Here is a 16984-nt window from a genome sequence, read left to right as displayed (position 1 = left end):
ATTATTGTGACTACTCGTTATACATCTAGTGACCAAAATAACCATTAGCCCTTAAATAAAGTCTGAATTTCATAAGTTGCGAACAAAGAAAATGTAGTTCAAAGGAAACTAAATATAGTCACTCAAATTTCACAACAAAGATAAAACATAGATGAAATCCATGAATACTTCACATTCATAATATGATCATTAAGTGTGTGCGTGCGTGTTTATGTATATCACACAAATCCATATTAGAACTACGTAAAATGCAAGTTTTATTGTGCTATACGCCTATCAAAATCTTTATAAAGAAGTGGACTTTCCAACTAAATTATTTTATGAATTATTATATTGAATAGGTTTTGCTGTTGTTTGGCACTATCAAGATTCATGTTGCAATTAAGTCAGACTGGGAAAAGGAAAAGATGAGTGGTATGATAGAAATAAAAGTTAATTGCTCTTAATCAACTTCTATCTATATATGTACACCTTCCATTCGGCCAATAAGTCAAACCAAATAGTCAATTAAATTACTAAACTGGCTGGTAGCTTATACTAATATCGGTTTAAGTTGAAATAATTCGTTCACATAATCTCAAACAAGTATTCATCAAGCTAGAACCACTGGATGGCACAAACAAGTTGATGGTTGTCCATTAATCACTCTGTCAAATTCCAGCAAATCTGAACAAGGTATGCCTTCTTTGATCATTAAATGTTATAGCAATCACGTACTGAGTTTTTATTGCTCCTGTTGTTTTTCATTTGGTTGTTCTTAGTAACAAGTACAACGTTGGTAATGACTACTGAGTTTAATCTAGGAAACCTTCGTTAAAATTGGCCATTATCAACTGCTTAAGGATGCTTAATTTGAAAGATCAAACAAAAAGAGAGAGAATATGCTGAAGAAAGAAAATTCATCACTGAAGAAGTTGAGAATAAATTTACGAACATGTAACACTGTTTATACACGACATTACTGTTCCACTGTTCCAATTATGGTTGCTCATTACATTTAATTGCACAAACATCAGAACCAACCATTAGACAAAGTCATAAAGCATATATCAGTGATAACACAGCTCAACACGTTAGACAATGCATGAAATGACACGTTTTGAAATCTACAAGCCTTAATGAACAATAAAACCCATGATACAAGCTTTGTCACTCCAACCATAGAAAAGATTAACTTTCTCTGTTATAAAAATTACCCTTGGACTATGAGAATCAGCCAAATAAATAATCAACCACTGATTGCTCCTTTTTCTCGGTATTTTCAATCTTTTCAGCGAATCGGGTGATATTGTGTGATACCACGCTTTGGTGGAAGCTTCCTCAAAATGAATAAGACCAAAGAAGAAGGTAATATTTCCACCAACTGCAACAAATGTGTGAAAAGGGTAAGAGGAATAGTGGGAGAGAGCGACTAAGTCGAAGCCACACAAACACAGATTTATGGATTAAACGGCCTTTTAGCTGAGTGGCATCTCAGTTGGTTACCAAGGGGGATGTGGTGTTCAAGGTGGTCGCTTCCATGAACCCACACCCAATATCCTAACTAGATCCAAAAGGGGTCACCAATCTTACCAAAAAATAAAATTAAACAGCAAGAAGTATTGGCAGTAAAAGAACCACAATTGAGAACACAAAAAAACCTTACCAGGTAATATATGAAGTTTAGAATAGGATGGTCCATCACATTAAGGTTCGCATTTTTATCAAATGCATTAAAGCACATCTGACACAACAAAATACAATCAGACTCAATTTAAAAACCAACCAATAGGAATCAATTTTGATTTAAAAATAGAAGGGGCTCACCATAACACTTCTGATAAGGAAACATAGAAAACATATTGTTGTCACATAGCCAACCTGAAAAGAAACATCACTTATTGTTAGTTATATTTACAATTTCTTTATATTATCTACAAAATATCAGTATAAAATTCCATTATTTGAAGTGACTATTCTCTCATTTACCTTTCCACTCTCTCTCTCCTCCTTTATCTCTAGATAATTCCTATAACCTAAACATGGGAAGAAAATAGCACTGCCTTCTATATATCTTGTCTTGCCACTATTCTGTTGTGTGATGAGATATATAGCCTAGATCACGGCTGCTTAGAAACGGAAATTTACATTACTGTCACTGGAGTATGTAGAAATGCGGGTGCCTCAATTACAAAGATCTTAACGCACCCGCTAATATACCAAAAACACGACATTTAGAGTGTGTACAAATGAGTGGTCCAAAAAGATAAGCTCTGATACCATCTAAGAATCTGCATGATCCAACTCAATCTCAAAAGCTAGCTCAGGGGGGCAGAAATTCTCAACCCTTGGAAGGACTAATTAGGCTAAATCCCTAGTGGATGTGTGATTTCACCAGTTTCCTTATAGGGGGTGAGGTTGTTGATCCACTCAATTACCTATTCCAACACCCCACTAATAGCTCTTAATTATCATTTTCCAAAGAACTCTTACCCAAATAATTACTTTATTAGAGATATATTAATATTTGGAAAGAGAGCCTTCACAGTTCACTTAATGGTTGGAATTCCGACTGTGAAACTAGAAGATCACAAGTTTGAGTTGTAGAATCGACCTCTTGCTAATAGAAGGTAAGGCTGAATACAACCGTACCACAGAAGGTTTAACCCTTCTCTAGACCCTGCTATGGTGGCAGTTATTACGATTGTCTTTTATGTCAATATTTTTCTATCAACGATCCACAATATCAGGTATCTATTATTCTGGTGCATTTATTCATATTTCTAAAATAACCTCTTTTTTTTTCTAGTTACATTATTGATCAACATTCAAACTTTAACAAGTTATTTTTTGTATTTCCTATTTCGTTTTGAAATTAAGGTGATTTAATGATGTTAATATATATCGGGTCATGCTAACTTAAGAATTCAAAAAAAGGAAATAGATGATATATATTTGTATACTACAAGCTGTGGATTTTTGCATTGTATTTGGATTTTGAGGACTAAGGAGAGAATAATTTTGGCGTAAAAAATAAGAGTAATTAAGATTAATAGATTGTGAAAAGATAAACGCAAATACAAATAAGACTAAATTGAATATAAACATGTCAGATGAGGGTAATTTAGGAAATTAAAATTATGAGTTGTTAGGATGCAATGTGTACCGATTATTTGGACTGCAGATAGTTATAGTTAGTAGTTCTATTATATTAGTGGGATTGGGCTTGTTTTAGTAATACTATACTCAGCCTGTCAGATTGCATACCTCTTGCAGCTTCTTACGACGCCCTTTGGATTCAACAGGAAAGCGTTGCAGCATCAAGAATAGTCTACACAAAACCAGATAGGGAAATCAGTGATACTACAAAAGTGGGTATATAATATTTGTGTACACAAATAAAATTCAACATTTAACTTAAATGAACAGTAGTTACTTGATTTAGTCTATCGTCCTTAAATTTTTCAATTTTTGATAAAAAAGATATAACAAGAGAAGATAATAGAAAAAGAAGGATAAGTTACAGTTAAAAAAATAAAATGAAATAGCAAGTCACAAAAGCTCAAAAATATAAAGCACTTCAATCTTGCTGCATGTCTGACAATCAGCCCTTTAAGAAACCATGAGAAAAACATTCGAGGACTCATAAAACAAACAAATAGACACCAATACCAGTACTCTAACAGAAATGTGCCCCTAAGGCCGTAACAAATAAACTTCCAAGGACTTGCATGAGCCTAATATGTGATTGGTATCTTGTAACCTAGATGCAATAAGTTTCATTCCAAATTACATCAAGGGGAGTTGAAAATCCAACAAAAAAAAAAGAAATCAAAATACCTTCCACCGTAGAGAAGAAAGCCAAGGGCAGCAAACAAAGAAACCGCTGTTGCAACATGTATACCATATTACTTAGCAAAAACCCGTAAAAGTCTTGATAAATTGAAAGAAGTAAAGGACAGACAAAATTTCAAACAGACAAACCTGCAAAGAACACCTTAGACAGAATGACTAGTACGCTGACTGGTTTCCACCATAATATCAACCACAAAATGATCTGACATACATAGACAAATAAAAACAAAAAAAAGATTGGTCATTCAACAAACTCAAAACTCATGAACAAAAAAGTAACAGTCATTTAACACTTAAAATAAATATTGAAATCAGAACCAATGGCACACAAGATTCTTTTTTTATACAGACATCATGTGTTGGTTAGTAGTTATGATAGACAAAAGATGGACTTATTGAATATTAAGGATCAACAGTTAGAGATAAGTTTGAGTCTTGAGGACATAACTGATAACGATAGGAGCCGCGCAGATTTGATATCTTTAATAAATCACACCTGAACTGTTAACAGACCCTTAACAAACAACAGATCCTGATTTTCTAATTAACTGGCAGTAACTGTCAACAAAAACACTGACTTTACGAAGAGTACAGTCAAGATCACAGTAGTTAAAATCGCGAGTCAGTGCATAGAATCGTGCGATTCTGTGAACAGGCTAGGTCTCGCCGTGCATGCAAAGAATCGTAATTTGGTGGGAAGCTGGGGCCACACAGAAACCGTAGAACCAGGAGAACTGTGTGCACCGTCCGATTCTGTTTGCGTCTGCGCATAACAGCTGTTCACAGATCAGGTCTGCGACCTGGTTTCTTGAAAACAAATATTAGAATTAAATAAAGCTATAAAATTTCGTTATAAGCACGTGAAAGGGGGCGACGGTTAGTTTCTAAGTCACTAAGCCTATTAATTTGTGGAAACCGTCCACATATCCTACTCCCTCTCTTAGGATTAAACTTCTCTGATTTATGTTTTGTTTTTGTTTTCCGTCACTGCTGCTATGCACTGCCTTCCCAGATGTTTCTAAGTAACTTTCAACAGAAAACATGACTGTATGAAGAGTACAGTCAAAACTGTTGGCAGTCTAATATACTGTACACCACCTTAAAATTCAAGGTGGTGGAGCCTTAGAAAGTGGTCACACACACTGTCTATAGGTTCACAAAACCTGCCTGTAGACAGTACCATAGTTTGAAAACAGTATATTGATCTTGAGCTGGAATGCGAGTCACTTGGAGAGACCCGTTTAGAACTTTTATCTAAGTACAACTTAAGTTTCACGTGTTTAGTTTGGGAATTACGTACAAGTTGTGTGGCAAGGATTATATTGTCATATTATTTTTGTAATAGATGCTAGAGGTGACTGGAACATTTAACTTTTATGTAGGGTCTGTATTCATTGAATTTTGCTTATATATTGACCAAACTGCAAGATACAGCTGGAGAGAGTTACGCAAAGCTCTCGAAGATCTACAAAAATAGAGCATAGAGAAGATAATGATGAAGCTATAACCGTGGGAGTAACTTGTTAAATGGAAGGAGGTGTATCAATAAAGCTATGATGTCACCAAAGATAAAGTGACAACATACAGGACACAGGCGCTTAATGATGAGCAAAGGTAAGAGATCTAAGTTTTGAACCTAGCTTTGTTAGAAAAGGCTTGTAACATATAAATACTACACGCTATTCCTTTGTCTCTACAATCATGATCTTGCAATGAACAGTATTGGATATCTAGCCAAATTTAACTAGTGGCAATATGCAATCATCAGGTAGTTTTAAGTGCTAGAATTTAATCAAAAGGCTTCTATCAAACATCACAAGCAAAATATGCTCTGATTTTGTTTTTATAAAAAAGGGGGGGATGTAGAAATTTCACATCGCCATCCAGTTTTGCACTTAAAGCAGCAGTTTTACTTTCACTGGGATCCGATCATTACTATGTTGAAATAAAAAATAATAAAAGGATAAAAGCATGAAACTGCTGTCATTGCGTTATTTAAAGGTAGATTAATATGCTTTCGATAGAAAAGATGTTATGGTTGTGGATGGCTGACCATGGTGGAAGGCCAAAAACAGGCCATTTCCGCCATTGTGCCACCAGCCTTCATACACAGGCCATAGCAGTTGTCAAAAAAAAATCCACCGCAGTGCACATGGCCTCTACTTGACAACAGTGACCAGTGTAAGATCTTTGTTTAGAAAATCACTTTTTCCTTGGGACAAAAAATAATGACTGTAATATGGACATGAAGAGTTTAAAGGTATTTCCATATTTTTCAAATTTTTAAAACATGTAATGTTAGAATCCTCAAATGGATAAATGCAGTTGGTAAATATGAAATGTTTTCTAGATTCTTAAAGTATGAAATGTTAGAATCCTCAGCAAGGTTTTAATTATTGTTAAGCCAAATGTCCCCCACAATTCAGTAAAATGAGAATGGTGCCATGTGAAATAATATTATCCGTAATCATTGATTCATGGAAACACCTTGACTTTCGAGCCAAGTGCCAAACTATTCCATATCAATCCAGTCGCCAAATAAACGCTGTTGCATCCAAATTTTATAAACGCTCCAAAATTTTCACTTGACATTTGATTATATTACAATAGCTTAAGGCTCTTCTTATCACTATTGTACCGAATATATTACTAGACATGCTTAACTCCATCAAATTATATTGTCCAGAAGTTTGATTGTAGTAATACTTATGTCAATTGTATTTTCAACATAACTAACCAAAAATGAATCGAGCTGTGTGCAACATCCATGATCTTAAAAAGGTAAAACAACAACAAAACATAGACAAGAATTTTCACCTGAACAGCATAAACCACAACATTAATTGTATAGAAACTTGGCTTCAGTCCATCAGTGGATACAGCACGTGCCTGCAAAAACATTTAGCACAGAGGCAATCATCATCCCATCAAAACCAAACTACAAAACACACCAAGACAAAAGAAGAAAACAGACGATAGAGTAAATACTCCAATACCAAACTTACCTGGTAATAAATCTCAGCCCAGAACAAGACCAGGAGTGCATATGTTGTAAAGAAAGCAAGACTTGGCACATCAAGTAAGATATGTTGGACAATCTACATACATAAACACAAGTAGTGTGAAATTGTGAATGATATGTGACCATATTAAACCCTGTTCTTTACAAATAAGAATAAAAATGTGTTTAATTTTAATACAATGTCAACTAATCATATGTGTGAATTTAGAAGCAATTGTGATTAAAGTCAATGTTTTTAACGAATTGATGATTACAATTGATTAACGGTATAAATTTTTTTACATTGACGTATATGAAGTAAATCCTAATAAAAATCATATACAACAACAACCAAGCCTTATCATACTAAGTGGAGCTGGCTACATGGATCAATCGTTGCCATAATATTTCATCATATATCATATCTCTATCCAACTCATTAATCTTGAGATCTTTCTTAATAGTCTCTCTTATAGTTTTTCTAAGTATTCATCTGCCTTTAGTGATTTGACTACCCTTAATTTGATATACTCTCCTTACCACAAAATCTATAGGTCTTCTCTTTGCATGCCCAAGCTATGTTTCTACCATATTTTCTACAAAAGGTGGTACCCCAACTTTCCCTCTAATGTCCCCATGTCTAATTATATCATGTCTAGTCTTACCCAATGTTGTCAACCACGGATCACGGAAAATAGCGGTTTGTTCACATTCCGCTATGTAACAGTGCTACAGCAACGCTATAACCACCATTTGACAACACATTGTACTATATAGCATATCACAAAACATTAGCAGTTTGTTCAAATTTCGCATCGCTATAGCCGCTATTTGACAACACTGGACTTACCACACATCCAACGCAACATTCTAATCTCGGCTTTGCTTATTTTATTCTCATGTTAGTTCTTTACTGCCCAACACTCTATCTCATACAGCATCGCCCATCTTAAGGTTCTACGATAAAAATTTCCTTAAGCTTATGCGGTACTTTTATATCACATAAAACCCCATCGGCCCCCCTCCATTTCAACCACCCCGGAGTTCAAAACCAAAGTACACTCAAAGAAATGCTAGTAAATACTTCAAATGAAATGCTAAAATCAATGATGTATAGTACCTCTGGCTGTAACCTCTGTACATTCCGAAAGAAGATGAAAACTAAACATCGAACTGCAAAACCAAAAAGTTTACATATCACTAATTAATAATTTATACTGATTAATAAAATTACTAAACACATAAAAATTAACTTAAATATATAAATTTAAGAAAAAAAGCTTAATTGATACAAACCTGCATTCACCACAAAATTGAGAAAATGAAACACCTTCTGGGTAGTCCAACCATATTCTGGAACTCTCAATTGTATTCTAACAAGTTGAATCTAAAATAAAAATTCATAATAAAAAAAAATTAAGTAAATAAAACCCTAAATTGGAAAATATTTAAAAAAAATAAATAAAATAAAATAACGAGCGAATGCATAGGGAAGAACCCTAAGATTGAATAGGATGGGAAGGTACCAAAGCTATGGCGGAAACGACGCCGTAAAGGCCGGCGAGGGTGTAGAAGATGCGGTCTTGCCAAACCGGAGAATCGTCGATGTCGTTCCACCAGGTTGAGGAATCGGTGAGTTCAATTGCTGCCACCGCGTTCACCACCGCGCCTGCCACCGACGACGGCGAGGTGTTGTTGGTCATTGTGGGAACGATCGACGGAGTTTGGGGCACACGCGCCGGTGGTTTTTTTTTTTTTTTTTAATATTTAGTTTAACGTGAGAATTTGTAGTTGCCTAAGGGCTAAGATTGGTGGGTGTGCTGTGAATGTATGTGCACGTGTATGAATGGGACAAGGTGAATGTGAAAACAAAATAAAAATAAAATAATACCACCATGAATATTAGTATGTTTTTTTATAAAAAAAAAATTATATATATATATGGTTATGATAGAAGACACCTTTTATGAAGGTGTCTTTTATCAAGTTACTCTATGAGCATTTGTTAAAAGACACCAACTACTTTTTATGAAGGTGTCTTTTATCAAAGTTATAACTAAAAAAGTGAAAATCACACCTTGAGGTGTGACTTGATAAAAGACACCACACTACTTTTTATGAAGGTGTCTTGTAACATAACCCATATATATATATATATATATATATATATATATATATATATATATATATATATATATATATATATATATATATATATATATTAAATCAATTGGACTCAAAAAACTCTTAAGAGTGCAAAAACTCATTTCGAACACATTTTTAAGCAAAAAAACATCTTAAATCTTGATCACAAATATAAGCAAAAATTAATCAAAAAAAATTATTTAATACTAGAAAAAATAAAGAGTTACTCTACTTGTACTATTATAAAAACTCATTACTATTATTCTAATGTTCAACTTTTTTCTGCATCCTTTTTGTTTTCTTAATCCAATACTCAGGAAAAAAAATGGGCATCTTTTGAAGGGTCGTCTTTTGATTTGGGCATTGATGATGACCTATAAGATCTTCCCTCTATATAAGAATGGGGATACCAACCAAGATCAAGGTGCTATGTTTGGAGATGAAGTGATGTCTTACAATAATGACAAGGCTCCATCAAAGTAACACAGGAGTGTTTGAAGATGTAGCATTTGCAAGAAGGTACAAGAACAAATTTGACCTAAATGAAGTTCCTAATGAAGATGAGTCTTCAATGAATGTGTGCAATGAAGTTGAAGAAGCCATGAAATCTAACATGGTGAAATCAAAAAGGGGTGTTATTGATTTGAATCGGGTGTCATTTGAAGAAATAGATGTTGAACTTGAGAATGGGGTGTCTTTTGAAGGAAAAACTGTTGGACTTGAGAATGAGTTGTCATTTGAAGAAATAGATGTTGGCCATGAGAATGAGGTGTCATTTGAAGGAATAGATGTTAGACTTAAGAATGAGATGTCATTCGAAGGAGTAGATGTTGAACTTAAGAGTGAGGATGTGAAGAAAGAGATTGAAGATGTGATGAAAATTTACATAGGTTCTTGGTGCTAGATGTGACATGAATGTTTACCCATCTAAACTAAATAAGAAAATAATAGTCCGTGCGTTTTACCATTTTGCCCTTGAGGGGGGGCATTTTGGTAAATTAAAAATTGGAGCTTCCCTTCCCTATATATATGTGAGAAGAAAAAAAAAAACAAAAGAAAATAAAAGGGAGAGAGAAATGGGAATGGAAGAAGGGGGAACGGCGAAAAGCTGCGTAAGAGAAAGGGAAAGTGACGGCGAAAAACGGCGGCGAAAAACGGCGGCGCCGGTGAGGAAGAGTAAGAGAAAGGGAAAGCGACGGGGGAGGTTGGAGAGAACGTAACAGAACGACGAAATTGACGGGGAGAAAGGAAACGGTGAAGAGCAAGGGGTCACGTTTTCTCATCAAAGGTTTGTTTTTTATCCTTCATCTGCTTGCATGTTTAGATTATTGGTATATTTTGCTCTTTTATGGTGTTTGTTTTTGTTTTTTTTTCTCTGCTTCTTCTATTGGCCTGTTTGATTGATTAATTTTTGATCAATTGAGAGGATTGTTGTTTTCTTCATTCCCTTTTTGGTTAATTGAGGTTGCATGTGTGGAAAATTGGGTTTAGGGTTCTTGATTCATGGATTGTTACTGCCAGCAATGGGAACCAACACATGGAATTGATCATCGGTGATGCAAAGGTTAGGAAGTTACTTTGGATTTGTTGAGTGTATAGTTGTTTGTGGTTTATTTTGCTTAATATGAATATGACAGGTTAGTGGGTTGGACAGAAGCTGGAAAAAACTACCTGGTGTGGCTGCTAAACTCATAGATTGTAAATCATTTAAAGGTGCATACTTTTATTCTTAAATGTCATTGAAAGCTGCTACATTATATTGCAGTACATGTTATAAGGTTGGAACTATAAGGGAAAGAAAATATATTATAGGTTATATATAGTTCTAATGTATGATTAATGAGACAGAGAGGGACTTCTCAAAACTGAAATTATGGGTTGAATTTTGAAGTTCTAACTATTAATTTAATCTGAGAGAATGGACACATTATGTTTGATAGTGAACTCAATCTCTTCCTCTTGAAGTTTTTACTACCTTTATAGTAGTTTTGTTGATGCTAAATATGTTGTTTTTCAATTTCGTTCAATTTTAGGTGCCTTATTTATCTTAATCTTATATTTCGTTGTATATTATTGTTTAATGTAACATTGGTTCCTTGCAAAAGATGGTAGTCGATATGTTATGTAATGTGATTGTTTTTATGTGATTTGTAGATTTTTATCATCGTTGCTAGAAGAAATTGTTTCAAAAAAAGGTGGGAATGAATTTCTTTTTGGAGGGAATGAATGGCGATGGATCTGATTGCCCCTTTGATATGAGAGACATCCAAAGGTGGCCCTTTTTGAGAAATATCGATGAACCTACAAATTTCTCTTTTGCTTCGACAAAATTCTCCATTCCTGTAAGTTAATTCATCTTTGTGCCCTTTCACCTATTTTATGGCTTTGATCTCAATGCACGTGAGCGACATGAATGGAGATATATGATATATGTAGAAACGGGGTTTGATGAGCTCTCTTTTTTATGAGAACTGGATCCTGATGCAATGATGTAAAAATGAGTAATTTTATAGAGCTTGAACGCTTTTTATTTTAATTTAATCATGTTCTGTACGGATCCAGAATCTCATACATCTCAGTTGTAATCTAGCCTGTCGTCTGTTACTTCTACCTTATTTCATATTTCCAGTATTTAAGCTCTCTTCAATTTTAAAATGGCATGCTTGAGTCTTGACTATGACATGAGACACAATATCTTTGTCTAGATTAAGTTTTATGGAGTTCAAATTATGAAATTCTGGATGCTCAAATCCTCTATCTGTTGCTTTGTCAATATAGGTCGGGCTTTCTCGAGCTCTAAGTGATTAAGATACAATTGTTTGCTTTTGCTAAGTTTCCTGTTGAAATTGATGGAGAACCTTGGTTTCAGGAACCCTGTACAGTTTCCATAGCTCATCATGGCCAGGTTATCATTTTAAAACTCCCTGTACAGTTGGCAGGTTTTGTTGCGGTAGAGGTCCTTAAGAAACTTTTTCTCAACTTTTTGTCGCATTCTCATCTATGTTCTCACACTAACATCTCTCTTTTTCTGCAGTTTATTCTCGGCTATTTCTTTCCCACCCATTCAACCAAATATCAGGTGAGACACTAAAACAAAACCAAACATTGTCCTCCCTTATAGTTGCCAAGTTTTAGTCATAGTTATTTTGCTATGTTTTTCATCCTTTGTTGGACTTTAATTGGTTAGCTAGATATATTGTGTCTTGAACCCATAATGTCATAACAATTTTTGAATTGACATGATCTGCAATCTCGGTGCATGTTTAGTTTTTTGGTTTTAACATTGTGACAAACAAGTTTCATTTCTGTTTCAAATGCCTATTACCATCACTTCACTAACTATGAGCAAATGGTTTTCTAGAACAATAGAAGCAATGACAAAGTGTCAAGAAGTCCTTTTTAGTTGTTCTGCATTTGAAAAATTCATGAATGCCGTGGATAGATTTCTTTTTGCTGCATTCACCTGCATTTTAGCACTAGGTATGTTACATTTTGTTATTGCTATACAGAATATTATACATCTCATTATTTATGCATGTTTTATAAAGTCGTTGAAAATTGTTTGTTATGAACCTTAGGAGGGTCAATAATAGGAACAATAGCAAGAGCTATCAAAGGCCAGACCACAGAAACTGGTTTTCTTGATGGAGCTGGAAAATGAGCAATTACAGGAGCCATTGCAGCCATAAAACTGACGAGTTTTGCTTCTGTGGCTGAGCCATTTTCCAAGGTTACAATTCTGGCTGACAATTATCTCACCACTGATTATTTACGTAGCTTTGACACTTTTGATTGAATGCATATATTGCTTTGACACTGACACATGTGATTACATTCAATCATTTAGAAATATTTTATTTGTATTATTTGCCCTTATATTAATCCAATTGAGACGGTGTTTGTCTCACCTATCAATTTTGGTGTGGAATTGCATGTTGCATTGTTGAGAAGTTTACTAAATGGGAGAGTGTTTATGGAATGAATATGTCCAACTGTTGCACAAGCTTATTTGTTTTATGTAAGTATTAATAAATAAAAAGCTTACGAAATGTGAAATTAATTCATTAGAATCAAAATTTTAGTTTAGATTTTGTGTAACATGTGTTTTCAGATAAATTCACTAGAAACAACTTATGGAGGAGTGCTTTCAAATATTTATGACAACTTGGGAGTTAAAGGGATGCCACAAAGTTGTATTATGAACCTTCCATGGCAGCAATTCAGCTCCAACAAAATGATGAAATTATACAATGAATCATGTTGCTCAATTTGCATCCTGGTGAGAATTAAAAGTTCTCATGTGAAAACTATTTTTGGTAATATAAAGCAAACAGAAGTTGATTTTGGTTCAATACATTTCACTAATATATTATATTTGAGTAAGAAATCTCTTTAGTTCTCCAAAAAATTCATAACAGTTATTGATATTAGTTTTGAACTCTAAGATTTTTGACTTTTTTCTAGCCTCTTAATTGTTAAAACTAACAATGCAAGAGGCTAATATGAAGAAAAAAATCCAAATACAAAGTCATCACAATGTTAATATGTTAATTTATATAAAAGTGTGAATGTGACATGTTGAAGTTCTTCATGAGACCATGGGGAATAATTGTCACATTAAACTGTTGATGTGGCCACTTGGTATATAAATGTATTAGGGTGTCATGTCAGATAGGAAGTATAAATAAAATTTCTCTACACCTTCTCTTGATAAGATGATGCACTTCACTTGCAAATCCATAAGTAAAAAGCGACCAATTTGTACAAGAGTCCTACCAGTTGGACTACCCTCTTTACTTCTAGACAACATATCACCAATAACTATAGTATATTGCGTAAATCATTTACTTTCTATAAATCATTAGAAAGTGTAACATTAATAAATCCTATCCAATGGATATGGGTTGAACTATGGTGCTTCTTGCGCATATTTTAATTTTTGATTCATTTTTCTTCCTTACACATCAACTTGGTGGTTCACTTTCATCAACAACTATTTTGATTTTGCAGTTTTCAAGCTCAAGGTCACGGCCTTAATCGGAGTCTGTGTGTCTGTCTTATGTTCCTCTCCACACTATCTCTGAAATTGTAACTCCCTTTCGTTCTGTCTCTATAATTTATACTTTTCTATTGCTTATACTGCAATGATTCATCTAGCTAAGTCTATATTTGATATTGTTGAAGGTTATATACGCCAGTTTTGTGGTTGCTACTGGTGGATCAAATCTAACAATCTGGCTACTTTTTGCTTTTGTGGTAATATTTCTTCACCAAGTTTAGCATGGTTTTCATGTTTTGAACAAATTATTACTATTTGATTTCGACTTGCTTTTTGCACATTTCTTTTTGTTCATAGCTGATATCGTCGTAAATTTGAGGATTATCCAAGCAGCCGTTTTGCTATTATTCCATTTTGTGGCTATAGAAAGAAAAAGAATCTTAACAATAAGAAAGATAAAAAGATGAAGGTGAAGCATAGCGAAGAATCAAAGCAAATTCATGCACTTGAAAATATTGATGCAGGCAATGAAGGTTAGAATTTTGGATCAAAACTTATATTTCAGAAAATTTGGTTGATTACAATAAATGCTAACTATGTTCTGCTTTAGGAACCATCGTCGAGAAATCTTGTGAGTTAAAATTTGGTTGATTCACTCCTCTCTTTGGTGTGACTTGAAATTTGCTTTGAAACAAAATCTATCATTGATTGTCTTTCATTATATATGGTATTCTTCAAAGGTTTATTTAGTTTTGGTTGGGGAAGATCTTTTCTATGTTTTCCTTGCCTTCTGCAGTGCAACTAATTTCCTCCTTTCTACATTTTACAGCTGAAACAATAATTTTGATACTCTTTGGATTATGTACAGGTCATAGAGGATACTTTTGGTGGTTCTAACTTCTCTAAATATATAATAGGTAATAATGCTTAAGTTGTCTGCTATATTGTTGAGTTGATAAGTTTTACTCTAAACTTTTATACATTTGAGCTTATTTTGAGGTTTTAGTGTTTCTAACTTCTCTAAATATATCCTTCATAATGTTAGTGCTGTTTTAGAGCTATATAAGGCTTCACAAGTCATTATACATCCTGATGAATCAATCTTGGTTAAACAAAGTTCTTGCAATGTCTTTTACTATAGTTTTGGTGTAAATACATGATATAGATGAACACATTTCTAGAATATATGACATTAGTTCTGGTTTTTATTATGAAAGATAAGGCTGAGTTTTTATTATAGACAGTTTCTGGCGTCGAATTACTTTCTGTTATGCTACACAGCTAATGTGCCACTTTAGCCCCTACTTGACATCACTTTCTACTAAATAACCTATCACAAAATAATAGGGATTTGTTCAAATTCTGCTATGTTATTACGGCTATCACGCCACCACAGCCGCTATTTAACAACAGTCTGAAATGAATTGTTTTGGTTTGCACAAGTGATAATTTCAGAGATTATGGCTGTGGTTTTTTAAGTTTCAGTGTTGTTGAATTGTTGCCATGTAACGCTATAGCATTATGACATGGCAGATTGTGTGCCATCTCTTCCGTAGGCTGCATCTGCAATGCCTGCTATATCCACCACACATCTGCCATAGGCCGCAACACCTTATTTATACGTTGGATTTTTCACTGAAAGTAATTAATATGCTCATATTTTATCTCATTAATATGCTCATAGGAAAAATATTTCACATTCTGCTCTCACATCTTTAATGCTTCCTTTCACTTTTTGTAAACCTCACATTTTGCAATATGCGACTTCTAAGTAGGAAAAGAAATAATACTGAAAGCCTGCCTAATTTTTCAGGCGAAAACTCGAAAGCACGGAGAAAGTTTTGGAACGTATACCTGTCATAGGATTTCTTACAGGTGTGCTTGATATTTATATATTTACTTTTGTTACCCTGTTTTTGCATCTTAGCTTAGTAGACTACTTTGAATATCTGATAAGTTTTTCTTAATATATTTGTTACAGCGAAAATTGTTGAGCTTAAGATTGGAGCTCAAACAAGTTACACTTATATGTCAGGATCATGATACAAAATCCAAAAGAAAGGCCTCTTTGCCCTCCAAAATTGAGGGAATATATTCTCACTATGCTGCCACACTAAGTTTTGCTCTTAAATTTTTCGAATGAAGAAGACATATCGAATTTGATACTATAATGATTGAAAAACATGAAACAAGCAAGTGTGAGACAAATTGTTTGCAAGGATAGCTTAACTATCAACAATTGGATAGTGTAAATCTAGAGATTTTGTTTCACTCCTACAACATTAGATCCATTGGAAAGTTATACTTTGTTTATTAATTAAACTTACTTGTATTTTTTTTTAGGCTAAATCCAGAAGGGTGATATATTTACATGAACTAAAGACATATTTGAAAGAGAAAATAAAAAAGTTTATCATTCATTGCATCCTTGTGTGCAAAACTCCATGTTCAATATGCTGCTTGCACCAAAAGAATGAATAAATAGTTATCTAAAGCCTAGCTGTGTCTTTATGTTTCAAGTGATGCTGCAAATATTGTTCATCTATGCCAATATCTTTTGGACTGATTCACCATCTTTGTGCATGTTAGAGTTGTTTCGTGAACAAACATTTTGATTTAGCCATTAATTAACGAAAACTTACTCCTTGGATGCTTGAAAAATATGTCTATGTTTAGTACAATAACATGAAATTATTCTTAAATATGTAGTTGTATCTCTTAACTTTGAGCTCGCATCATATAAAAATCATACAAAAATGTGAATCTCACGTTATCGCCAGTTGAGAGCAGAATGAGATAAAATCAGAGTTTAATTTTTTATCCTCCAAAAGCTTAAAAAGTAAAGCAGGACTGGTGATAATAAAACCTTGAAATTAGGGTATATTTGATACTCCCTCCGTTTCAAAATGAGTGTCGCTTTAGCCAAAAAAATTTGTTTCAAAATGAATGTCGCTTTCAGTTTCCAATGCAATAACAACTTTTTCTTTTCAATTGTACCCTCTAAT

The 16984-nt window shown here is 33.8% G+C and overlaps 1 protein-coding gene and 2 long non-coding RNA genes across 5 annotated transcripts; 2 read left to right on the top strand and 1 right to left on the bottom strand.

Moving 5' to 3' along the window:
* The first annotated feature begins 376 nt into the window (after positions 1-376).
* Positions 377-5581, top strand: LOC146953434 (uncharacterized). The gene is made up of 2 exons (XR_015010292.1): positions 377-675; positions 5217-5581. It is a non-coding gene; the product is annotated as an uncharacterized LOC146953434 (long non-coding RNA).
* On the bottom strand, positions 899-8630 carry LOC146953433 (tobamovirus multiplication protein 3-like). The gene is made up of 11 exons (XM_085709775.1): positions 8362-8630; positions 8132-8222; positions 7956-8008; positions 6840-6932; positions 6652-6723; positions 3964-4036; positions 3820-3865; positions 3247-3310; positions 1807-1860; positions 1646-1723; positions 899-1363 (listed from the first exon to the last, which is right to left on the bottom strand). Exons 1-11 carry the CDS (start codon positions 8536-8538, stop codon positions 1271-1273), a joined length of 894 nt encoding a protein of 297 aa, XP_085565901.1. The 5' UTR covers positions 8539-8630; the 3' UTR covers positions 899-1270.
* A 1412-nt stretch (positions 8631-10042) lies between these two features.
* On the top strand, positions 10043-16681 carry LOC146953432 (uncharacterized). 3 transcript variants are annotated; one of them, XR_015010283.1, is made up of 14 exons: positions 10043-10268; positions 10472-10544; positions 10618-10693; positions 11135-11322; positions 11850-11885; positions 12015-12059; positions 12559-12998; positions 13092-13259; positions 13991-14068; positions 14165-14236; positions 14337-14512; positions 14809-14896; positions 15793-15854; positions 15961-16681. It is a non-coding gene; the product is annotated as an uncharacterized LOC146953432 (long non-coding RNA). The 3 variants fall into 3 exon arrangements; XR_015010281.1 differs by having other exon boundaries at positions 11850-11930; positions 14848-14896; XR_015010278.1 differs by having other exon boundaries at positions 11850-11930.
* The last annotated feature ends 303 nt before the right edge of the window (positions 16682-16984 follow it).

This window comes from Medicago sativa, chromosome 1 (assembly GCF_051527215.1).
Source record: "Medicago sativa cultivar Bolivia chromosome 1, Bolivia_mono, whole genome shotgun sequence".
Classification (NCBI taxonomy): domain Eukaryota; kingdom Viridiplantae; phylum Streptophyta; class Magnoliopsida; order Fabales; family Fabaceae; genus Medicago; species Medicago sativa.
This window is presented reverse-complemented; position numbering and strand designations above follow the sequence as displayed.